The 25,277-nt window shown below is 47.7% G+C and overlaps 2 protein-coding genes across 2 annotated transcripts in view; both read right to left on the bottom strand.

The window, feature by feature from the left end:
* LOC308417685 (polyadenylate-binding protein 1-like) overlaps positions 1–21,171 on the bottom strand; it is a gene marked incomplete at its 5' end in the record, with an annotated part of 29,524 nt that extends 8,353 nt beyond the window's left edge. Inside the window, 2 exon segments of the mRNA XM_080913021.1 lie at positions 20,197–20,416; positions 21,027–21,171. Coding sequence (XP_080769147.1) covers positions 20,197–20,416; positions 21,027–21,171 — 365 coding nt within the window.
* Positions 21,172–22,187: 1,016 nt separating this feature from the next.
* On the bottom strand, positions 22,188–24,022 carry ADM (adrenomedullin). Its single transcript, XM_080912019.1, has 4 exons — positions 23,892–24,022; positions 23,333–23,452; positions 23,023–23,172; positions 22,188–22,836 (listed from the first exon to the last, which is right to left on the bottom strand). The coding sequence occupies exons 2-4, from the start codon at positions 23,428–23,430 to the stop codon at positions 22,524–22,526; spliced, it is 561 nt and encodes a 186-aa protein (XP_080768145.1). The 5' UTR covers positions 23,431–23,452; positions 23,892–24,022; the 3' UTR covers positions 22,188–22,523.
* Positions 24,023–25,277: the final 1,255 nt, after the last annotated feature.

A 25,277-nucleotide genomic window follows, 5' to 3' on the forward strand; every position in this document is an offset into this window, starting at 1 on the left:
ATACCACACAAAGTCTTTCTGGACCCAGGGCTGGCTGAGCTCCAGAGGACACAAGGTATAAGACTATTGTGAGGTGGGTTCCCAGCTTTCTGAATGTCTTTCCCCACAGAGGCTGAAACACTGGGTGCCCCTCACAGGACCTGCCGTGTGACTCAGTCACCTGTCTTTCCCAGCCCCAGCTTACATTTTTATAGACTGGCAAAAGGTCAGCACAAAGTCTTAGCTGCTAGATAAAGAAGCAAGATGCAGACTGGCCTGCAACTCAACAAGGACCACTGTAAACTTCTGTCCTTAGTTAACAAAGAAACCTCAAGAGCACAGATTCACAGGCATTCCTGGCTTGGTAGTGATTCATGTAAAAAATAAATAAATAAATAAAAACAACTGGGCTTTTAATTGACCGCAGATTCATTCTGTGGCATTAATGGAATGTGGCTGATAAAAACAAAGGCTAGGTCAATTCTTCGACACAGTCATAAATCTGCTGTGTAGATAAGAGGGTGGGAGTTTGAGCCGGTTCTAGGCAGACCATACTGGAACTCTACTTTCACACTGAACCATCTATTTCCCTGCTGGAACATGGCACTCTTGACCCACATATATACATACATACATATATATGGATATGTGTGTGTGTTTACAATTATTTGTTTTTCACAAGTGTATGTGCACTCACAGACAAGTGCCATGGTGCACATCAGAGGTCAGAGAACTTGCAAGAGTCGGTTTTCTCTTTCCACTATTGTGGATTAAATCCCAGTCATTAGACTTGGCAAAAAGCCTCTTTACCCACTGTTCCATCTCAGTGTCCCTCCAGCAGCCACCCCACCCCCACTTGACCCCATTTTTCTGAAATGCTTCCTTACACACTTTTTCCATCTTCTTTCTAGCATATTCTTTAAAACACTATATGTGAAAAGACAAATGAGCTCTCTGCTCCCCATGCAGAGGAAGATAACAAAGTTCCCTATGGAAGAACCTGGCTCCTTCCTGAAAATTCCATCATGCTTGCTGAATTAACTTCTCAATGGGAACCTGGGACTAAATCTAGAAGTCACAGACTAACTAAAAATCCGATTTCCAGCCATGATGTGAAATCTCCCACTCCTTAATTTTAACTAGGTATGTTGTTCTCCCAAGATTCCTAGTCTTCCTGCAAAGACATAAAAGACTTGTAGTGCCAAACTCATATAGGAATCTAAACCTACCATTCAATCTGAGACCTAGGATGCTATGAGCAAAGACCTTACCAGAGCAAAGCTGTAGAAGTCCCTCTCTGCCCTTCCAGTAAATAGTTCTTCTCTGGCCAGGGATCCATCCCAACTCTCACTTCCCCTTCCATCCCAGCCCTGATGAGAAGGGAGAGTTGGGGGAACACCAGAGAAAGGAGGAGGAAAAAGAAAACAGAAAGAGAAGGAGTCAGGCCTGGGATCCCACCTCTAATCTCAGCCTTCAAGAGATGGCTGTAGATTACATAGTGAGACCCTATCCAAGAATAAAAATAAAAAAGGTGGCAGGCTCAGATGGTTAAGAGCACCAGCTGCTCATCCCGAGGACCTGGGATGGGTTCCCAGCACCTACATGGTAGCTCACAACCATCTGGAACTCCAGCTGAGGGGATCTGCTGTCCTCTTCTGGCCTCTGTGGGCACGCACATGGTGCTCGGACACGTGTGGGCCAAACATCCACATGCATAAGGTAAAAAATAAAATTCGCAAACACCTAAAATAACCTAAGGAAGGAAGGGTCTATTTTTGCTCACAGTTTGAAAGTACAGTTCATTGTGGTGAGGAAGTTGATGGACCAGCACGAGGCAGCTGGTCCCTTTGCATCTGAAGCCAGGAAGCGGAGAGGGGAGTGCCAGGATCAGCTTTCTTCTCCCTCCTTATTATTCAGTCTGGTCCTGAGCCCAAAGGATGGTGCCGCTCAAATGCAGAGTGAAAGCCACTACGTCAACCCCCTACAAAGCTGGGGTTGAGGTAACTTTGAATTCACACATCCCACTGTACCCTACAGGGCTCGGTAAATGTCTCTATTGCCTACAATGATATGTCCTGGACACTTCATTATAAGTCCATTCTGGGTCCGTTCCGTGGTGTGGGATAGCCTGGGAATGTTGCCACAATGTATAGCATTATTCCTCCTGAGGAACAGTCTTCCAGATTCCAAAGGACAAACTCACCAGCAGCATCCTGGAGTGCAGCCCCGTGCACTGCTGGGAACTGCCTTTCTTGGACTTGTTTATTTGGGAAGAACTACTCTAGACTTTGACCCTGCAGCTGCCTGGAAGGAGGTAACCTGGCTTTAGCCAATCCAGGGTGCGGCCAGGAGCAAAGTAGAGCTGGTAGCTGCTGGGGCATACATACTAAGACACCACGAAATGCCACAGCTGGGGGATGGGGAGGGCAGACTGTTCAGAGGCTTGTGGTCCTGAGGAATTCACTTGAAGAGCACCAGTCCCCTCCCCTCACTCGGTCTGATGGAAGAGACAAAGCTGATTCACTTGACAAGGAGAGGCATCTGCAGTTTTCAAGGGCTACTGAGCCTTCCTTTAGGCAGCTGCCCTGTCTCACTGCTGCCGAATTCCCTCTCAGGCAGCAATGGGTTTGAGTGTCGATGGCCTGCCAGAGCCACATTGGCCTTGAAGATTCCTGAGAGCTATTCTGAGTGATTTCACTGCTCAAGGTCCTGGCAAACTCAGCCATTTTCAGACAATATTTAGATTCTGAGGTAAGTGTGAACTAGATAATGACCTTTCAAGCCATGACACGATGTTCTGTTTCAAGTTTTCATTTCTTCCTCAGGGCATCTACAAAGTCCTCTGACCGTTCCTCGTGGCCTCCTGGAGATTTCCCTAAGGTTCTGTGCACACTCCTGTGTCTCTGTGTGTATGTGTGTGTGTGTGTATACTCTCACGATCACACATGGGGGGGGGCTAATTCAGGGGAGATGGAGGGGGCCACTGGTAATGACTGAGGGCAAAACCCTCACGTGCCTTGGGTCCTGAGAAATGTGAAGCCTTTGCCTCGGCAGCAAACTGAACTTCTGGAATGCATAGTACCAATGCATGGTCTGAGGCATTTCATGCTCTCTGGACGGTTTTAAGGCTGGCCTCAAAATACACGTGACCGTACAGCAACAGTCCCCCACCCCCAACCCCCAGTGAGTACAACTAGTAGTTGGCTTGCTATGGCGGAAACAATAGGGAATCGGCAACTTTACTCTTAGGTGACTCACCAGAAAAGCTATTTTAGACAATCTGTAACAACTAAGATTACATTTGTTCTAAGAGAAACAGACTGAAGGGACAAAAGGCTAATTGCAAAAGTGCTCTTTTTTTTCGGCTCAAAGAAACCTTGCTGTATTTTCTTGACAGCATCTTAGTTACCAGACACAACAGAAGGCATAAAAGCTGGTATCAAAAACAATGGGAAACAATCACGCCCTGACACCACCTGGCACACGTTGCTCATCAGAAGGCAAGCGTGTTGAAGAAGCAATGGCCTTGTCCTCATCATGGAGCCTACACATGTCCTTGTATGGGAACATTTGCCAGGCTGCAGCTATGGTGACCAATCAGTTGTCCAACCTTCTGATCATCTTGAGTTCTCTCAGCAGTTGCTGTCCCTACTTTCTCCACCAACTCAGAGGGAAGGAGCTGGCCAACGTTTGGAACTTTGAGCTTGGGCTAAGGCTTCTGGGGTGAGCAAGGACACAGCAGATGCAAGAAACGGTGGGCTCATAACACTCCTCCAAGCAAGAGCACCAGCGAGCACTTAGCTCATTATCTACTGAACTTATCATCTTAGTTCCTGAAGATGAGAAGTAAAATGACCCAGAATCTTCTAGAACTAAGAACCGTCAAGAGTATGCTGGGAAGAAGGGAAAGCTGAAACCATTACCCCAGACCTACATGGGATTCCCTCCTTCTTGGGTCCCCTTACTCTCCATTGCTGAGATCACATCAGCCCCCAAGGAAATATTGCTTTAGTGACTGGCCTCTTGCCATGGCTGAGCCAGGCTAGAACATTCCCAAAGCCTTTACACAACCCTGGAGAAGAACAACCGGACATAAACAAGAAAATGCATGAAACATAAACACAGCACAGGCTTGTGAACGACAGTAACAAGGGTAAGAGTGAAAGAACCAGACAAGGAAGGGAGGAGGGAATTTTTCGCGCCATGACTTCCTTGTTAATGTTTCAAGAGCCATACTCACTCTATAAGCAATGCATATGTATTTTGAAGCCTCTATAGTGTAACTTTTGGTCTCCTTATCACACTCTAGTACTTACGGTTTGTCTACCAAGAACCGCTCATCTGAGTATTTCTGAGAAGCCTTCCTCCTACTCCTTTCTCCCCTCCCCCACCCCACCCTCACCCTCTTCGGGACTTCTGCGGATGAGTGCATAGGTTCAACAAAAGGCACAAGACACTGAGTAATGAGCCATCGCATACCTGGTCTTATCAGGCACAGTCTGATAGGAGAGACTGTCAAGGGTCATTTCCTTAATGCTCTGTGTCATCTAAAAACTACGAGATTTGACTTGGGAAAAAAAAAAAACAGATTTATATGAAAATACACCTAACAGGCTTGTTAATCCCTGCCAATAAGATCACTATTTAAAGAATTCCCAAAAGCAGTGATGACAACAGAAAGAAGCTCTTGCATATGAGTACATCTTCCCGAAGATGGCAAAGAGGAAAATCCCACTTTCTAGAATTGTCAAGGCAGGTGATCTCTGTGCCTGCAATCCTATGACTAAGAGCCCCTGTCAAAGCCGTCCAAGCTTATGACTGTTAACTCTTCACCATCATCTCCAAATCTAACCTGAGCTCAGACTCTCCCACCCAGGAGTGTTCCTGTCACTTCCCTGGGAATGTCACTTCCTCAATCTGCCTCCATTTCCTCAAAGATGAAGATAAAACCTCTGAAGACGTCACAGGGAGACATGAGCTGAAGCCTGCTGCCCAGCTCTACTAGGAAGAGCATTTCTACTTCTGGGGTAGGGCAGGGGGTATTTACAAGGAATACTACCCACTGAAACACCCTTCAGAGAACAGTCTGCAGGAACCAGCCTTCAAGTATAGCTTATATGGTGTCACTGCCCCATGAGGAAGATACCCAAACTCTTAAGGGTTGGACCTTGCTCAAGGGGCTCATTAGCCAGGTCCCCCCGCCCCCCGGGGTCAGAGAGTCTCAGTAGGCTTATTCTAATGGATGGGACAGACAGTATTGAACTAGCTTTAAAAACTATGTAGGTCCCATGGGACCCTACAGTTTATCCTAGCATATAACAGACCTGCTGATACAGAACTATATAAACATACATTTCATAGCCCCCTAAATTCCTCAAGGCATTTGGCAAAGATCAACCAATGCACATGCTTAGAATTATTCCAATAATGTATTCCAAAGAAAACAGCAGGTGGCAGCAGAGGGTTACATTTTTTTACTCTTTGGCATGGAATGAGAACAAAGTGTCAGGGCATAAAATCACATCTGAGTCACCCCACTGGCCTAGAGATGGCTCACCACCATTTTGTCATCTGGGTAGTGTAGAGTCCTCTCCAGTTGGTTCTATGCACGTTAAAAAGAGACTCTCCCAAAAGCCCCTGTCCAAAGCCAGAAGTTTTCCTGATTTCTGAGAGCCAAGCAGGACAGCAACAGCTCTAGCTATGAGTCTTTCGTATCCTGTGGCCCAGTGTCAGGGCATTCTAGTTCTCAGATTCTTCATAAAGGAGAGGCCCTCAAAGAACATGATGAAGTAGAAGGGTGCCTAACACGTGAGTTTTCACAGCACAGTGTTTTTGCTCCATTATGTTATCCAAAGCTAGAGTGTGGGGGCTGAGAAAGGGAATTAACAAGCCTGAGGATGAGGTACCTGGCAAGTTAGAGACCTCAGACAGTCCCATCACAACCAGCAGCTGCTGCAGCACTGGGCTCATGAGCTGACAGTGTTATGATCACTCCCCCACTTGGCCCCATGTCTTCCTTGCCTTACATAGTTCTGTGCTTGGCTTCTAATGTGCAAGTTGCAGCTGGAAGGTTTGCATTCTAGTGTTGTGCTGGACCTTGAAGGCCAGTCCCTTGCTGAATGGCTTTGCAGGGCAAACTCAAGTTTGCCTTTAATAGGAGAATGGAGCCTGCCAGCAGATAAGATACAAGCACTTGCTACCAAACCTGAGGATCTGAGTTCAATCCCCGGGGCCCACAGGGTGAAAGGAGAGAACCAAGTGCCACGTATTGTGTTCTGACCTGTACCAGTGCACCCTATGGCATGCAAACAAGCACGCAGCACTCACACGAGCGTAGACACACACATTTACTCACATAGGAAAGATAAGCATTGCAAATGGTCATTTTATTTCGCTACAAAATGGTGCTCTGGGCGGGCTCCTCAGAAACTGAAACACGTATCTTTTACAGGAGGGTAGAGAGATGGAGGAAGCTGGAGGGATAGTGGAGGGATGGAGGAAGCTGGAGGGATAGTGGAGGGATGGAGGAAGCTGGAGGGATAGTGGAGGGATGGAGGAAGCTGGAGGGAAAGATGGAGGAGGAGAGAGGGTTGAAGGAGTATGTATGGAGGATTTTGCTCTTTGGTAAAAAGAATGAAATTTATTAATGGAAAAAAAAAAGACAAAATTGGCAATCTGGTTCCTAAGATCCTAACAGATTTTGCAAACAGATGTACTTGTGGGTTTTCTTTCTGAAAGCTGAGTTGACAGAAAAATGAACAGCCTTGGCCCTCTGTAAGTTACATAATTGAACTTGCAGCATCCACAGCGCCTGGGAGAGGTGAGGACAATATTGTGTGACTTAATGTGTGACTTCATCTCCAGACCTATGAGCTCGCTTTACCTTGCTACAGGAAACATAATCTTGGGGCTGGGAGTGTGGCTCAGTGTTTGTGTAAAATGTCAGTCCCCAGCAGTGCACCCTGGCGTCACTGAAGGGGTGGCCCGTTCTTACCATACCAGTACTAGGGATGTGGAGGCAGAAAGATGAGATGCTGAAGGTCATCCTCCACTACATGGTGGGCTCAAAGCCAGTCTGAACCACGTGAGATCCTGTCAAGAAAGAGAATGAGCAAGGCAGAAGAGAGGAAAATGTTATCTTGTTCTGACATTTTCGGGACGAACCTCTCAGCTCTCTTTGTGGGAAGGGTCATTTCGATTTACCAGCTAAGGAAAACATTGTACAAATCCTCTGAATGTGATAAACAACATCTTGTCAACATTTAGTTTTCCCTATGTGTGTATCAACTACACAAACGCGATGTTGATCATTTAATGCAGGGATTCGGCAGCACGGAGAAAGCATTCGGGTTGGCCGTCTGGAGTCACCGTCAGCAGCCGTAATTATGGTCCACTGCTCTTGGGTCCTGAAAGAGCCAGAAAATGACATCTGTGTGCCAAAATATTCATTAGAATTCCCTTCTCGGTCATTGTTCAGAAAGAAAAGTTCCCTTCTGGCCCCCATCTTTGGTATTTTAAGAGGGATCGCTAAGATGCCAGATTTTTTTTTCAAGGATCTGTCAGAAAACAAGATTGTGTGCATACCTTGTATTTCACATTAAGAAAACATCTTGGAAGGGCCAAACGTTCCTTGCTCTCCTTCTCTTACTCCAAAGAAAGAATGGGTTTTGCAGCCTTGAAATTAACTGGTCTTTTCTGTCCAGGCCTCTTTTTCCAAGCTGTGCTGTCTTGGAATAACTGTCGTATTGTAAGCTTCAGAACTGGGCGTTCTGGGGAGCACATATCCAGAGAAACTGATTAGAAAAGATTAAACTCTTTGATGCTCATCTTTTCCTGAATAAAATATCTTAGACTATTGGCCTTGGGGGTGGAGCATTAGAGATCCTCAAGTCTGGTTCCTTGTGTAAATTATCTGAGCTAAACCAGTTAACCCACTGCTTCAGCTTTCGGTTTGGGGTTGGAGAAAGACCAGGTTTGGACTGGAGGTGAGTTAGGAGCACTTGCTGAGCAAACCCCAAGGCCCGAGTTCAGATTCCAGGAACTATGTGAGAAGTGTGACTGTGTTGGGAGAGTGGGGGAGACAGGATGACAGTGGGGACTTGATGTCTGCCAGGATGCCCTGCTCAATGACAGACCCTGTCTCAGACTAAGGAAGGGAACAAGGATCCAGTCTCCCTCTGGCTTCTGTATGTGTGTTCCAGACACATGCACCTGCATACATGTGGGCATATACACACACTCACACACACTCACATACATAAACTCATTCACATTCATACTCACACTCACACACACACTCATAATATGCACACTCACATACTCACAATCTTTCACATACTCATACTCTTACACATGCTCACACATGCACTCTTACACACCCACTCTCTCACACACCCATCCATACATGCATACTGACTTACATACACACTCACACGCTCACATGCACACACTCTTACTCACACATACCCTCCTCTCACACGCACTCTCACACATATCCAATCACATACACATACTCACACACATTCGAATTCACTCTCACAAACACATGAATACACTCTCTCACACACACATGCATACGCACTCTCTCTCACACACATGTATACACTCTCTCACACACATATGCATACACTCTCTCACACACACATGCATACACTCTCTCACACACACATGCATACACTCTCTCACACACATATGCACACACTCTCTCACACACACATGCATACACTCTCTCACACACATATGCATATACTCTCTCACACACACATGAATACACTCTCTCACACACACATGCATACACTCTCTCACACACACATGCATACGCACTCTCTCTCACACACATGTATACACTCTCTCACACACATATGCATACACTCTCTCACACACACATGCATACACTCTCTCACACACACATGCATACACTCTCTCACACACATATGCACATACTCTCTCACACACAAATGCATACACTCTCTCACACACATATGCATATACTCTCTCACACACACATGCATACACTCTCTCACACACACATGCATACACTCTCTCACACACACATGCATACACACTCTCTCACACACATGCATACACTCTCTCACACACACATGCATACACTCTCTCACACACACATGCATACACTCTCTCACACACACACACATGCATACACTCTCTCTCACACATGCATACACTCTCTCACACACACACATGAATACACTCTCTCTCACACACATGCATACACACTCTCTCACACACACACATGCATACACACTCTCACACACACACAAAAGAACAGATGTTTTTTGTTTCACATGAGGACAACCTTAATTGTTCCTATTTTTAAGTTACCCATTAATGAGCATTGGCTGTGCTGCCAACCCAGGGCCGAAGCTTTCATTCCTCTTGTAGCAATGATCCTCGCAAGCCCTAAGGTAAATGTGATCACCCTGGCTTTATAGCTAGTGAAGTAGAGATGGGAGTTTAAGACATTTGCCCACAATTATAGGGCTGGGAGGAGAGAGAGTTGGTGTGCACATTCAAGGTTGCCCAACTTCAAAGTCTAAGTCCTTTACTGTCCCCTCTCCTGTCTGCCAAACGAAACAAGGCCAGAGTATAAATTGGCCAGACTATCTTGGACTCTCGAATCACTTCAATACTTCAAATAATGAGTGAGTGAGGAGCCCTCTGCGGTGATAAGGCGGCGAGATCTCAGAGAACCCGCTATGTCCCACTATCAGCTTGTCTCGTCCGACCTGACAGTTTATTTCTAAAGCTTCTCGGCTTCTAGCGAGAGTCTGCTGGCTCGAGGTTGATAATTTGTCTATCATGCGATAAAAAAAAAATAAAAAAAAATAAAAAACTGGTGGAGGGAATTTGGGATGGATAATTATTTGGAAGAAAATAATAGTTTGGAAGACATTTTTGCTGTTGGCCTTTTCCCCATCAATCAAGGTCATACAGGGCTGGAGAGCCAATGTGGCCTGAATTAGAGAATCCAATTGTCCTCTACAAGTGCCATGGGGGGGGGGGTGTCACTGCCTGGAAACACCAGCTTCCCACTGGGATGGGGGGGACTAACAAAGTTAAGATACAGTCGGGATGTTGTTTATTAAATCAAAGAACAGAAATGGGGGCTCAGGAGGAACATTTAACTCTATCCACCCACTGCCAGTGGAACTTATAGATGTACTTATAACAAAGAGCATCTCCATGACTAGTTGTTTGGATGACAGAAACTCATTCTCTGTGCCCTCCAATCCACACCAACATCTTCTCTCATCTGGACCATCCCAACAGCAATAATGTCAGGTGCCTGCAACAGGACCCAGCACAAGTAGTTGTAAAACCTACAATGTGAATGAATGAGTGAATGAATGAATAAATGGATGAATGGATGAATGAAATCCAAAGGCTGGGGAGGTGGCTCCATGGGTAAAAGGTTTGTGATACAAACACAGACCTGAGTTCAGATTCCCAGCTCCCATATAAAAGGCCAGGAATCTCAGTGCTGAGAAGGTAGCGACAGAGGGCTTCCTGGTCAGCCGGTCCAGCTGAATCAGTGAATTCCAGGTTCAGTGAGACTCTCAAAAAATAAGGTAAGGACAATAGAGGAAGACACTGGACAGCAATGGGGGGGGGGGCGTGCATGTACACATACACACACACACACACACACACACACACACACACACACACACCCCGATGAAATTCTTCTTGCCTTGATTCAGTGGCCTTGTCACATAACTGTCTGAGACCTGCCACAGTACTGTTTCTGAGGTGACAGCCATGCCCTGTTCCTACAAATCTCTTCAACCAGTATTGGTTTGTTGGGACCACAACAAAATACTCAAGACTAATAGGTAAGGCTGTGGAGCTATGTTCTTGTCTGTTGTTGTTGCTGTTTTGTTTTGTTTTTGTTTTTTTAATTATTTATTTATCGTATCTATACTGTACACTGCAGCTGTCTTCAGACACACCAGAAGAGGGCATCAGATCCCATTACAGACGGTTGTGAGCCACCATGTGGATGGATGCTGGAGACTGAACCTTGGTTAGCAGCAGCAGCAGCAGCAGTAGTGGTGGTGGTGGTGGTGGTGGTGGTGGTGGTGGTGGTAGTTGTGGTGGTGGTGGTGGTGATGGTGGTGGTGGTGGAGGTGGTGGTGGTGGAGGTGGTAGTGGTGGAGGTGGTGGTGGTAGTTGTGGTGGTGGTAGTAGTGGTAGTTGTGGTGGTGGTGGTGGTGGTGGTGGTGGTTGTGGTGGTTGTGGTGGTGATGGTGGTGGTAGTGGAGGTGGTGGTGGTGGAGGTGGTGGTGGTAGTTGTGGTGGTAGTTGTGGTGGTGGTGGTGGTGGTGGTAGTGGAGGTGGTGGTGGTGGAGGTGGTGGTGGTAGTTGTGGTGGTGGTTGTGGTGGTTGTGGTGGTGATGGTGGTGGTAGTGGAGGTGGTGGTGGTGGAGGTGGTGGTGGTAGTTGTGGTGGTAGTTATGGTGGTGGTGGTGGTGGTGGTAGTTGTGGTGGTGGTGGTGGTAGTTGTGGTGGTGGTGGTGGTGGTGGTGGTGGTAATTGTGGTAGTAGTAGTGGTGGTGGTGGTGGTGGTGGTAGTTGTGGTGGTGGTGGTGGTGGTGGTGGTGGTGGTGGTAGTTGTGGTGGTGGTGGTGGTGGTGGAGGTGGTAGTGGTGGAGGTGGTGGTGGTGGTGGTAGTTGTGGTGGTGGTGGTGGTGGTGGTGGTGGTGGTGGTGGTGTTCTTAACTGCTGAGTCATCTCTTCAGCCCTCTTCAATTTTCTGAGTTTCCTTCAAAGTCATGTTCTCAGATTCCGGGGGCCAAGAGCTGAGTGAGAGGCACAATGTGCCGTAACTTCAATTCTTTCTCTAAATGCCAAACTGGGTTTCTTTGGTGTGCTTGCTTCTAGAAGGCTTTCTGTCATTCTTTTTATTTATTTGTTTATTTATTATTTATTATTGCTCTTGTTTTGATTTTTTTGCAGTGGGCTCTTCGTATGTATCCCAGGCTGGCCTTGAACCCACAATCTTCCTGCCTGAGGCTTGGAACTACAAGTTCCCACCATGTTGCCTTGATTGTTGCCATTCCTGGTGCCCGGTAAAATACTCCTGCTCCTCTTGGATGCCCACATGGGCCATCAACACACCTGTCTTGTGTCACCTCCTTGCCAGCTGGCTTGCTTCCCATTACTGCAGCTTGTCCTTACTCCAAACACCTGCCCTTCTGGCTGCTGTTAACCCTTCTATTTCTGTCCATTCGACTGGATGCGTCACTAAGTCTAAAGCAAATAAACCAATCAACTCTTGGTCTAATCCGTCGAGGATCCGTTTTTGGAACTGCCAAAGAACAATAGTGTGTGAGCTGGGCAATGAGGAGCGGCCTCACCAGATAAATGCTGCGCAAAACAGGAATGGCACCGTGCCCCGCCCAGAGAGCATCTAGTTCAATTATCTTGGCGTGGCGCTCCTATCAGGAGTTTCCGCAAAGCTCCTCGTGTGTTTTTAATAGGTGAAAGAGGTTAAGGATCCCTGCTCTAACTGGCGTCCATCAAATTGAGACAAAAGGTTACCCACTAGGCTCGGCGCGGAAGCCACGGAAGACTGGAGATCCAGGACTACATGTGACTTGGAAATAGGTTAGATTGAGCCTCCCCAAGCTCAGTGTCACCCTCACACAGAGGTAGGTGACCATCTCTTTGGTCTATTCTTTGTTCTAACAAGTTGGGGGGGGGGGGTGGCTCATGAGTGTCTTCTGTAATGTGGAGCAATCCGAATGGGAGGTGGAGGGTTGGGCTCAGCAATAACTCTGGGTACAGGCAGGGGTCATCTGTGCTGACGCAGGGCCTGCGAGGCTGTGGATGGCAGTCTTCCGCAGTCAAGGGAATAGGCTGACAGGATTCTGGCTCAGAACAGCTAAACCCATTTAGATGGCCGGGAGTGACTACGGGCATGTGACTGCCCTCCCCTTTGAACTCTCCTGTACCCCTCCCGCACTCCCCACAGCAGGGAGCTAGACTGAGCTGCCCTGTCCAGGCTGGATGCTCCTTGCTCTGATCACTGTCCCACATCTCCACCCCTCCACCTCCCACCACCTCCTGGGTCCGCGGAGGACTGGGTGAGAGGGGCCCAGTACACTTTCCCAACAGCCTCTTTCCCACGTGGGTGAAGCCGGGAACCCTGGTGCTTCCGGCTTCTCCTTTTGATTCTGAAGAGCCTTTTCTCCTCTCAACAAAACCTGGCTCTCTGCGAGTAAAAAGCTTTGACTTCCAAACTATTGCTTTTGATGTAGGGCTTCAAGAGGCTGTTTTAAAAGCCAGAAAACTGAATGTTGACCGGTTCAGTTCCGGCTGATTCTTTCTCCTTGCATTCCGGCTGTACCAATCCTAATTCTCCTCAAGGCGATGCTGCTGACTTACTAGGGGAAAGGTCAAGTGGGAAAGCGTGGCATGGAAAAGCAGGAGGAACGACATTGCAAGATTCTTTCTATGTAAGAAATGCTGCCACAGTGGTGCGCTGTGCCACCTGCCCCACCCATGCCCCGCAGGCCAGGTTGTCCCTGCCCAGGCCTCACTGGCAGTGAAGAGGAGACTCCAGAGCTGTCTGTGTTCTAAAAGTTCTGAATCATACTCATGAATACATTGTTTTCTTCAAGAAGTCAGTGGCAGGAAAACAAAAGGGAGGAGGGTTGGCTCTAGGTTAATACATTGTTAGAGACTGAGCAATTTTGTTTGGTATCTGTTTGGAACAAATCAGTCAAATGCATGTTGGGGACAAATTTGATTATAGACTGACTATGAGATGGTATCTCAGAATTACTGTTTATGTTAGGAGGTGGTTATATAAGAGGATTTTTTTTTTCATTTTTTGAAGGGATGTACAATGAGACTTGGGGTTAAAAAAAGATACAAAGTAGCAGAGTGAAGAAGAAAAGTTAGGGAAGAGACTTCTAAAAAGAACAGGGAAGAAAGAAACAAGAATATACAAATCATAATAACTGTTAGATTCTCTTAATTCAGGGTCCCACTGTAGCCCTGGCTAACCTTATAAGCCTTCTGCCTCAGTCTCCCAAGTATGGGATGACATACAGGTCAGTGTCACCACAACCGGCTTTACTTGCTGGGTTTTAATAATATATATACTTAAAAACCCTTCATTTTGTTATCTCTGTCTTTGTCATGAGTTTGAACAGCCTCAGAGTAAGCTTCTAAATAGTGCTAAGCTATTGAGGGGAATGACAAACCGAGATGCAGAAAAGACCGAAAGGACTAGAAGCATTCAAATATTTACACTTTGAGAAGTTATCCTGGTACTCATCTACAAGCAGATAAATAAAACCCGGCACTGAAGCCCCAACATATGCAACAGTACAGGCGTTGGAGCTGTCCCCCTGGAGAAAGAGGCTCGTCTTCTCTTTCCCTGTCACCTCAGAGAACCTCAGACTTCAGTCTGGAGACCCTCATGGAAAGCTTTGCAAACTGCGTCTTATTCCGCACACATGCTGAACAGCTAACCGGCCCACAGCTGGGAGAGAGACTAGAGTTAAGTCCCTGCCTCTTGTCATGAACCAAACAAATTCCATTATATTCAAATGTTTAAGGAAGGAAACAGTCATGGTAGTAGTAAAAGAAAAGTGGATGCTCTAGACTATTAAGGCAGAAGATGACTTTGCATGTAGGCCCATGATGGTGTAGATTAGGAAGACAGCAGGGTAGAACTATGTCAGATACGGGAGCCGGTTGGTGGTAGCACACACCGTTTATCCCAGCACTGTGGAAGTAGCAGTTCCAGGCAACCCAGCCATGCATAGTGATGAGATATATCATAACTACTGAATAACAAATGCATAACTATATCACTTCCATTGGCTTTATGTCACCAGTTACTGATACCACACACACACACACACACACACACACACACACACACACACACACAATGCTACAGAACAAGTAAAGGACTAAAACGACCTTAGTTGACACCCCAGAGCCACCTCAGCCACAAAGCTGATCCAGCAGAACTGCAGCTCTGCCTGGCACTCAGAAGCTCCTTCCTGCACCCATGGTTCAGTGACAGGCTGATGAGTGTGACCCCCCCCCCCCAGTGCTCTGTTTCATGAACTAGGTCAGGGGCTGCATCCTCAGTTGGTCTGGTATGTTTGGAAACTTCACAAGTCTGTTTTATTATCTTTTTTTCTGGTAGGGTATTGACAGCCTCATTTACTTGGATATCCTCTTTTACCTGGATAACTTCATAGGTGGTAGTATTTTCTTCGTGTGAATGTTATTTACATGTCTTTGCCCCATTCTTGATGCAGAATCATTGCTTTTAAGCTTTTGCACTCAAAAATGCAGCTGACTGTTGTTTACAAATGTAGCCATTGAAGTTAAGACACAACCTGAATGCTACTGTTCCATACAATAGAAGGTAATTGGAGCAGGACATAGTCTGATCTCAGTACATGGAAAAAGCTATTTTACGTTTTAAATACACACACACACACAAACACACACACATACACACACATACACACACAGCCCTGTCTTAAAAAGAAGCAAACAGCCTCTGTGGAGTGACTACCTCAGGCCAGTGCATTGTCCCCATAGATCAAGCCTTAAGAAAATGAACTAGAACGTTCACGTTGTGACAGGAAATGAAGCATAAAGAAAAGTCAGCTGACAATGATAACTGTGCCATTAGAACAAGATTATAAATTAAGTATTTCTTAAAAGTGCTCATGGTATTAAAAGGGCAATATCAGAACCATGAAGGCCTCCTAAGATCTCCCCACAGTCCCCCAGTCTACAGTGGGAGCAGAGAACCAACTCCCAACAGGGGTCCTCTGCCCCCACCGTGTGCCCACATCCACACGCACAAATCATATGCATTTTTTAAAGATAGGATCTCTCTATGTAACCCTGGCTGGCTTGGGACTTGGTATGTAAGCCAGGCTGCCCTGGAACTCACGAGATCCTCCTACCTCTGGCCCCCAATTATTTTTGCTTCAAATTATTTATCCTAAAAAAATAAGTCACGAAATGATCCAAAAATAAATGCAAAACAATGTACATCAGGAGCATTTTTAATAGTGAAAATATAGGAAAGTTCTATTGTGTAACAGCAGAGAGGATCTGTTAAACAAATTGTGATGGTTTTGTCTAATGAGATGCCATGCAGGAAGTGAGATTCGTGTAGTGTAGAGATGCATTTATCAGCACCGAAAGATGTCCAAGATCCACAGATGAGTGGCAAGAAACAGGCAATACGCAAACATGATCCCACTGCTTTTTAAATTGCCTAGCTCATTATGGAAAGTTCATAGAACCAGTAAATACGTAAATGTGGACATATTAAAGCCCACTAGGAATGGGTTATGGGAATGTAAGCAGTATTGCGGTTAGATTCCAGATCTTTATTCCAAGTGCTAGGGATAGACCCCTGAGTCTCAAACATGCCAGGCGCTCTTCATATCCCAAGCTCTGAGCAAAAGCAGGAGAGAGGATTCAAGCTGTATTGGAATGGGATTGGGATGGGTCTTCAGGGAAACAGAATTAACACCGGATAATGGATGCACGGGGATTTGGTATAGGAACCGGCTCTCACAATTACAGAAACTGAGAAGTTCCAAGATCCACCATCTGCAAGTTGAAGAACCAGGAGAGCCAAAGGTATAGTTTAGCCTGAGTCCAAAGGCCTAGGATTCTGAGGCATTGGGGGGGTATAGCTCCCAGTCTTTGGGGATGGTATGCTAAGGCCTGGAGTCTGAAGGTCCAAAGCCAGGAGTCCGGTGTCTATGAGTAGGAGGAAATGGATATCCTGGCTCCAGAAGAGAGAGGAATTCCCCTTCCCCCTGCACCTCGTCCTGTTACCCGTCTCAACAGACCAGACGATGGCCGCCTACATTGGTGAGGGTGACTCTCCTTCCCTAAATCTGCTGATTCAAATGCTCAACTCCTCTGGAAACACCCTCAGAGACACACCTAGAAATGATGTTTTACCAGCTGGCTGGGCATCCCATACCCAGCCAAGTTGACATATATAATGAACCATCCCGCACACCAGGGTTGGTAAAGCCATGGGGAGAGGAGTCTCACACCCTGCTGGTAGGGTCAGAAACTGGTACAAGGCCTTCTCTCAAATGCAGCTCCTGCAACTCAACGTCATCTGCATGCCAAAGCCACCTGACTCAGCAGTGAAAATTCTGGACACAGCCGTCTAAGAAATGCAGCCTCAGCTCTGGGAGGGAGGACACGGAACTGAATGGATGTTCATCTCCACGTTCCTGTGGGAGAGGCAAGGCAAGTGTCCTTCACTGAGAGACAAGAAAGGGCTCATGAGAAGGTTCAGCGGGTAAAACTGTTTGTCACTGGGACTGACTTCTTAAGTCTGAGTCTGGGACACATATAGTCCCAGGAAGAAGTGAAAGAACTATCTTTCTCCTGATCTCCATGTGTGACACACACATACACACACACACACTCACACCAAAATAATAAATAATAATACTAATAGTTAATACATTTAAATAGTTAATACATTGAAGCCATATGCTAAAAGGGGGGAGGGGCTGGAGAGATGGCTCAGTGGTTAAGCACTCTTATTGCTCGTTCAGAGGTCTCTGGTTCCGTTCCCAGCACCCACATCAGGCTGCTGTGAGCCGCCTGTCCGTCCAGCTGCAGGGGATCAACTGCTTTCTGGCCTCGGTAGCCATCTGCATGGATACGGCTCACACAGTCTGGGACATGCATGCACAAAGATACAGTAAGTAAACTTAAAGCCTCAATTTTGTTAAAGACGGGACAAGTGAAATGTCGTAGAATCTCTTGTGCGTGTTGAGTGAGAAAACTGGGAGATGATAAAAATAGAACACAGGAGACCCATGTGTCTAACATGTAGGTGTAAAATAGTGCACTTTACAGTCCCAACTGCACATGTATGTATATCAAACATTTTAAGGAGGGATGTTGAGGAGCACTGTCGGGGTTCATACCTGAAATCCAGTGCTCAGGAGGTAGAGGCAGAAGGACCAGGAGTTCAAGACCAGCCTTGGCTACATAGCAAGTTAGTGTTCAGAAAATAAAAGAGAGTTGCTATTAAGGATTCAAGAAAGAGTATGAAACTAATATGTTATATAACATAATATATAGTATATTACATATAATAACATATGTTGATTACAAGAGAGAAGCGTTACAAAGACCGGTAATGACAATTTGCCTTAAACTGACCGTTGTATTTAATTCAGCTCTCCCTACCGGAGAGTTCAGTTTTTAAAAGAATGTGTCTGTGTATTAGATTTATGTGTCTATGCGGCTATAATATAGGTAGCTATGATGTATTAAAGTGTCTAAAATATAGACTAAAATACGAATGCTGGTTATGGCTGGGAAAGGGATTGAAGGTGAGTCTTTGGCATGCCGAATAAGTACTACACAGTAAGTCAAATGCTTCCTGCTGCTAGATAAACGTGTAACAGGCTACTAAAACTCAGCTGCCTGTGTGGCCAGTCGTTTTATTGTTTTTCCAAAATGTTCCAAAATAGCTCTGGAACAAGACCAGCGGGACCACCAGATATCTATCTAGCCTAACCCTTCTTCCCATGCAAATCAAGACGAACCCTCCAATCCAGCTTTGGCAAAACCTTCCCTGGAACTCTGGATAACAGGGCCTCCTGCCCCTCCCCTGGGGAAAGGAGGGGTGGCCCCTGAGAGTCAGACTCAGAACCTCCTTGCTGCCTCGGACAGCAGATGCCAGGACAAAAGGTCCCACCTCGAGGGTGGAAACGCTATTTGCAGCTTTGTAGACACAGGTGTTTCTCCAGGCGACCAGAGAGCTACGGTGCAGAACTGTGCACAGCCAGGAATAGCTTCTTAGAAGGCGCTTCTCCCAGAAGCCAGCTCTGGAGGCCTCAGTGTATGTTCTAACTATATTTGGCAATGGAAACCAAAGAGGCCAGTAGCCTAAGCTCAGGATGGGGAAAAACCATTCCTGATTTATGATCCTTGCTTCCAGTGAAGACCAGGAATTCAAAGCTCACTTCATTTCTTTCTGTTCTCTCTCCTTCCCCATCCTGCTGGGCTCCATGGAAAGCTCTCAGAACCATAGGTGGGTGCAAATCACCTACTGAAGCCATCCTGGGAGTTAGAGGACATCTGGGGACATCTGGCCTGAGAATCTAAAGGTTCAAATTATCTTGTTTTACTTCCTAATGTCTTCATAGCATCAAAATAGCCTGTAGCACTTGGATGCAAATCCAGGTTCCACTACTCACTGTGGGGCCTCGCCTGAGTTACTTTATGTCTCTGAAGTTCAGTTTCCTTATCTACTAGCAGAGATAATAACACCTCCTTCATGAAGCTACTGTTAGAACATGGTGAGATAAGGTATATAAAGTGGCTAGAAGAATATTTGACACCAAGCAAGGACTAAAAAAAGAACTGATTTCTGTCTCACCCCATGTCTCCTTTCCACCCTTAGCTGTTCAGACAACCTGTTGGTGCCGAACTTTCAAGAAATCGTCTGGTACCCTTGGTTGATTATAAATGGATGACACCATACCCATAGCCAGCAACAGTAGCTACAGATTTAAAAAAAGAAAAAAAAAAAAAAAAAAAAAAACCTGCAACTATTTCTCAGCTGTGAACAGGTTCAAATCAGCTCACAAAATGACTCAACACCGTTGATAAATAATGTGTTCTTGGCATTAGGAGGCCCTATCCCAATAACCTTCAGCACCTTATGAAAAGAAAAAAAAAATTCAGAAGGCCTGTTGAACAGCCTCCAGAAAAGGGCCCAAGACTTTGTGGTGACCTTTAGTTAATCCCAAACGCTGTACCAAGCTGGGCATAAGAGGGTCTCTGTCTGCTCAGAAATGTCTCCAGTCACAGGTTTAGCAATGGGAAAGACTCCAGCTGAGCAGCTGTCTGGTTCCTCTCTGGGCTGAACCACCACAGTTAGTTATACTTGCCTTGAATTCCCTGAGGTCATAAGACTCCCTCAGACAAGGCTAGATGCCTGTTCCCAGCTGCCCCTAAGCCGGTGCCCAACCTGTCTTTGGCAGCTTTGTCTGGTAGGTTGAAGTTCTGCCAGAGTAAGGTTTTGGCTGGAGGGCTCTGAGGCTACGGGACAAACCTAGTCTTAAAGAAAGAAACCAAGCAGCTTGAAACCACTGTCGGCGAGGCCATGGTGGGTCTCTGCTCTGAGCAGTTTCCGAAACCCCTGCAGCCCACCCTGAACCCACGGGCACAGCAATTGTAGGATTGGAGCCGCTGGTCATTTCCTCTTCAGTGTACTTCTCCGGTGCCTGGCAAAATTCCAAGTGAGTACTGAGCAAGAAGCCCTTGTGGCTAGGATGCTCTGTGCTGCTGCGTTTATGAGCTACTGGTGCTAGAAGCTCCATGAAATTGTTAAGATCAAATAGGACACAGACCTGGACGGGACCGATACTTCCTACAGCCAAAGGCCAACAATTGAGGCCTTTGTGGGTGATTCTACGTGCTATAGGCCGCTTTCTTCTGAAGCAGGAGCTGCCTCTATCCTGTTGTGTGTAGACTTGGACCCATGAACCGTGCTTTTCATTGTGTATATAGGCTTCATCATCTGCAAGGGAGAAAAAACATCGGCTGCACAGCTTAGGCCCTGAAATGCCATCCCCAAACACTTTCATCCTCCAGACCAAATAGCTTCCAGAAACCCTAAGCCAGCTAAAGGTTCAGGCAATTCAGCATGTTCAAACGGCTAGCAAAACTTTCAGGAAAGCACAATAATTGATCTTCAGGGATTGGCTGACTGAGCCAATTGGCCGGGCCTCCTAGCTAGGCAGGTACGAGGCGCCACCTTAGCCTCCCTTTCTAATAGTCCCTGTGCTCTGGGCCTCCAAGCTTAGAGTCTAGCTTTCCTCGCCGGATGCGGAGGTGACAGACAGCAAGGAGGAAGGAAAGAGGGAGAGAAGGCTAGATAGAAGTGAAGGGAGCATGAAAACAGCTTGGGAAAGAGGAAGGAAGAGGAGAGCTGGAAGGGGAGACGGAACAATGAAGGTCTCAGGCCCTCGGAGGCGCACGGTTCCGGCTGCACGTCCGTCCGCCCGCCTCCGGCCAGCAGCTGCTCACTGCGCAGCGTGTGGGCGCTGAGTCACTGTCCCGGCACAGCAAGCCCGCGTGCAGGTCGGGGAGTGGGGGAGAAGAAGGGGGGAGCCCAGTTGGCATCTGCAAACTGCTTTCTTCCCCCCCCCCCCTTCTTTCCTCTTTCATTAAGACTATGTGCTGACTCCCACGTAGCAGAACTTATTAAACCGCACGTACTACTCTAGTGCTCGTGGAGGAGCGCGCATGATGGCCAGCAGGGGGCGCCACAGCACCGTTTATGGACGTTAGGGCTCAGTGAAGACTTGGGCTGCTAGCTGAGAGTTTCCCAGAGCTGTGCGAACATTTTGCCCCCCCTTTTTTTTTCTCCAGTAGCTTTTAACACTCACATCTGGAGCATGAACTCTCTATTTAGAAAGCCTTGAATATCAGCTTAATTCTCCAAAGAGCACCTTAGCTCAGGTTCAGTAAGCAACCCCATAAAATTGGAAGTATATTGCGCAACCTAAGGAGGCTCGCCTATTAGGGCTCACCCTACCCGGTCTTTGGCTCCCAGGCAAGGAGGTGAACTCGGGTGTCTCCAAGAAATCTTGACTCCCTCCCAGGACACACGCTCTGTGTATCCACATGGACAACAGAGCTTGTGACAGATAAGCCCCGTGCATAGAAAGGTTGGTTTGCACCCACACCGCAGTTCAGTCTTCCCCAAACAAGAAGCAAAAATCTCAGCACTCCCAGGCCGACCCCAATCCAAGACCATCCTTCCCTAGATGCATGAACCGAGAATGAATCAGCATTGAGACAGTTTATTGGTTTGCTTTTTCCCAGATCACATATTTTATGTAAATAGATTATAGAAGACACATTTTTTTTCTTCTTCATCCACAGGTGGTAATCAGCGCTCTCCACCTTACACACACACACACACACACACACACACACACACACAACCAAACAACCTTACACCTTGCTGAGACATTCACATCTTAAAATAGGGGAAGGTGACAATATAATCGCTTTAAAATGCCCTTAATACAATATATAACGTACAAAAATATCTCTATATATTTGAAGTTACAAAAAAAAAAAAAAAAAAAAAAAAAAAAAAAAAAAAAAAAACAACCTCTTGACAGCAACAACTTAAATATGAGTTACCTTTGGCTGTGTGACAAGCATTGCACTTTTCCTCGCTAGGTTTTGGAAAGTTCAAGTAGTAATGAGGCTTATGCCCCGTGAGAAAAACCAGTTTATGAGCGGGCAAGGCAGTGGCTCAGACCCCGGCCCGGAGAGTATCAGCCTGTAATTCTCGGTTTCTGACGTGAGCCTGGCTTGATCTTGGGTTCTTCTACCTCCCCCAGGGCAGCCAGGCAGATCTCCGCAGGACTGTCTCAGTCCGCCCCGGGGTGCGAAGCTCTCTCTGGTTCCGCAGGCGCCAATGGGATACTCGCCCGACTGTTCAATGCTGCCACCCGCACCTATATCCTAAAGAGTCTGGAGATGTCTCGGTGCGCCCGGGAGGCTGGGGCTGAGCGTGTCTGCCCCTGGGAGGACTCCACAGTCCGGGCCCGGAGGACCTCCGGCAGGGAACGCCGGCGCCGGCGGCCATAGCCTTGAGGGCTGATCTTGTTTCTGGGGGCCATGCCGTCCTTGTCTTTGTCTGTTAACTGGTAGATCTGGTGAGCCAATTTCTGCATCGTGCAGGTTCCAAAGCGGCATCCAGTGCTGCGGGAGCCCTGGTTCATGCTCTGGCGGTAGCGTTTGACTCGAATGCGGGCTGTGGCCCCAGTGCTGCGGAGAAAGAAGGACACCTCGTCAACCAGAGCTTTGGTCCCAACCACCTGGGACCGGAGCCATGCAGAACCCGAGGGACCTGGAACCTGCTCCCTCCACCGGAGCTGCCGCTGCAGTCCAGCCAGGACAGTCCCCGGGGCAGGATGGTGGAGAGGGCACATCCTCTGCAGAGAGCCTAGTTACCTGGCTTCTGGGGTGCTGGATGTGTTCTGCTTGTCCTGGAGCCAAGCAAGAGTCTGGGTAGGGACTGTCTTCTCGTCAGCAAGCCCCGTAGGGTAGCTGCTGGATGCTTGGAGTTCCCTCTTCCCACGACTTAGCGCCCACTTATTCCACCTAGAAAACGCAAGCAGATGAGGTTGGCTTAGGTTCAAGTGATGCCCCAGCCAGTTCCTGTCCCCACTCCCTTCCCAACACCTCCAGACCATCCCTCGGTTTTTCCCCTCCTGCCAGGTATTTCGGAATAAAAGAAAGAAAGCGCGGGCCCCAAACTCACTTCTTTCGGAACTGCGTGGAAGCGTCTAGCCGTGCGGTGTCCGCGCCCAGAAAGGCGAGTGAACCCAGTAACAGCAGGGTGATGGAAACCAGCTCCATTCTGTAGCGATGCTCTGATACCCTGGAGAGGAGCAAGAAGCCGAGTGTGAGCAGCCCGGCCAGCTGCACGATCCCCACAGCACACGAAGGGTGGCGGCAGGAGGGGGAGCCTCTTGGCAGATCCCTCTCTCCTTGGCCCAGCCGCTTATCTCCCCCCTGGCGCAGAGAAACACCGGAGGCTTTTGCGCTGGCCGGGTGGGTGACAAGCAAGGCGAAGGAAGCCATTGCAAAGTGCCAGGCTTCCAGAGGTTTCCAACCCAACTCCTAGGATCACGGCCCAAGGAGGAGAGGGATCTCAGGAGAGCTCCAGAGCTCTGCATGTGGGCTAGAACTGGCACATGAGGTGTACCCTTCAGTGGGTACCCTAAAGTGGGTTGTTCCCCTTGTCCAGCGCAGCAAGTTTTCTGGCTTTGCCAAAGCCGTCCCCCCTCCCCAAAACGCTGGAGGCCAAAGGTACCTACCTGCTGAAGGGGTGAGCTGTCAAGCACTTGAAACAGAAAGTCCGAGACGTCCTTCTGACAGCGGCAAAACCCCCCAAAATCCAAGATTGACTGCGATGAGAAGCCGAGAAACCAGGAGCAGTAACGCTGGAGTTACTCTGCCTAATGTCACCAAGAAACCACTGACTAGTGAGCGCCAGCTCCAGCGTCTTATAAGCGCTCAGGGGAGGGAGGGCGGGGCCTGCTCTGCCCTGAAGCCCTCCCTTTCCTCTAGCACGCTTGCTTCTGAAAAAAGCAACCTGCCCTGCAGCTTGCCTGTGGGTTTGGGGTTAGAGGTAAGAGGTCCCCTGTGGCCAGGCGTCTCAGAGATCTTCTCTGAGAGATTAGACCAGCGCAGGACTTCCCTTGCCCTAATTTCCCAGCATAGGGTTCAAACAGTGGGAAGGGAAAGAGAGACAGAACAGCTTGGATTGGAGGGGGGGGCATCCTTTTCCCATAATGTTTACACCCCGGAGTGCTTGATCTGAACTTTCTGGATAGTCCTGCAAGAACCAGGAGACAGATGGGACACATGGATAACCAAAACCCTGGACTTGAGGAGCTGAGACCTCAAATGGTCCGCGCCCCCTGCCGGCTTAGCACCTGACTGAGCTTCGACCCCCATCTGTGCCCGCAGGATGCACCTGAAAGGGTGAGGCTCAGTCCCCCTGACACTGGCTGAGACTGATGGGTTTCTTGATACACTAGCCAGTACGATTTCGTAATAAGGGCAGAACTGGGAACAGCTGAATTGGAAATTGGGGTTTGGAGAGGGTAGTTATCTGAAGATTAGGAACTCACATTCCTATTTGGAAATACAGGAATAGCCAAAATTAGGAAGAGTTTTGCTTTCTTCCTTGTGATATTATTATCCCTTATAAGGCTATAACCTGCCAGTCGGCCTGGCTGCCTTCATTCACCCATTGTAAACGTGAGGACTGACTGACTGGAGCACACTAATGCCTCACACATGTTAATCACTTTACAGTTGGCAAAGCCCAGCCAGAGCCCAATCTCTGCACACACTCCCGAGCTGGTGTTCCCTTGAGTAAAAGGGAAACACGGAGAGGATAAGAATATCGATCGCCCAGTCACACTACAGGTGGGAAGCTATGGAGTCCGGACTCGGAAAGACTGGGGCGCGGCGGCCCGAAGCTTTCTGGCTGGGGTCACCATTCTCATCCAGGGGGAGGGGAGAATGCCGGCCCCCGCCCAGAGATGTGTGCTAACTCCCGATGAATCAGTTCGAACACGTTTGGCTCTGGCTTGTGCTCTTCACGGATTCCTGAGTTCACTTTCTTCCCTTCTAGGGCCAAACCGGGCAACAGGCACAGCTGGGCGTGCAGGTCTCCCGGAAGGTCCTGAAGC

This window comes from Micromys minutus (assembly GCF_963924665.1).
Source record: "Micromys minutus genome assembly, chromosome: 2".
NCBI classification, from domain to species: domain Eukaryota; kingdom Metazoa; phylum Chordata; class Mammalia; order Rodentia; family Muridae; genus Micromys; species Micromys minutus.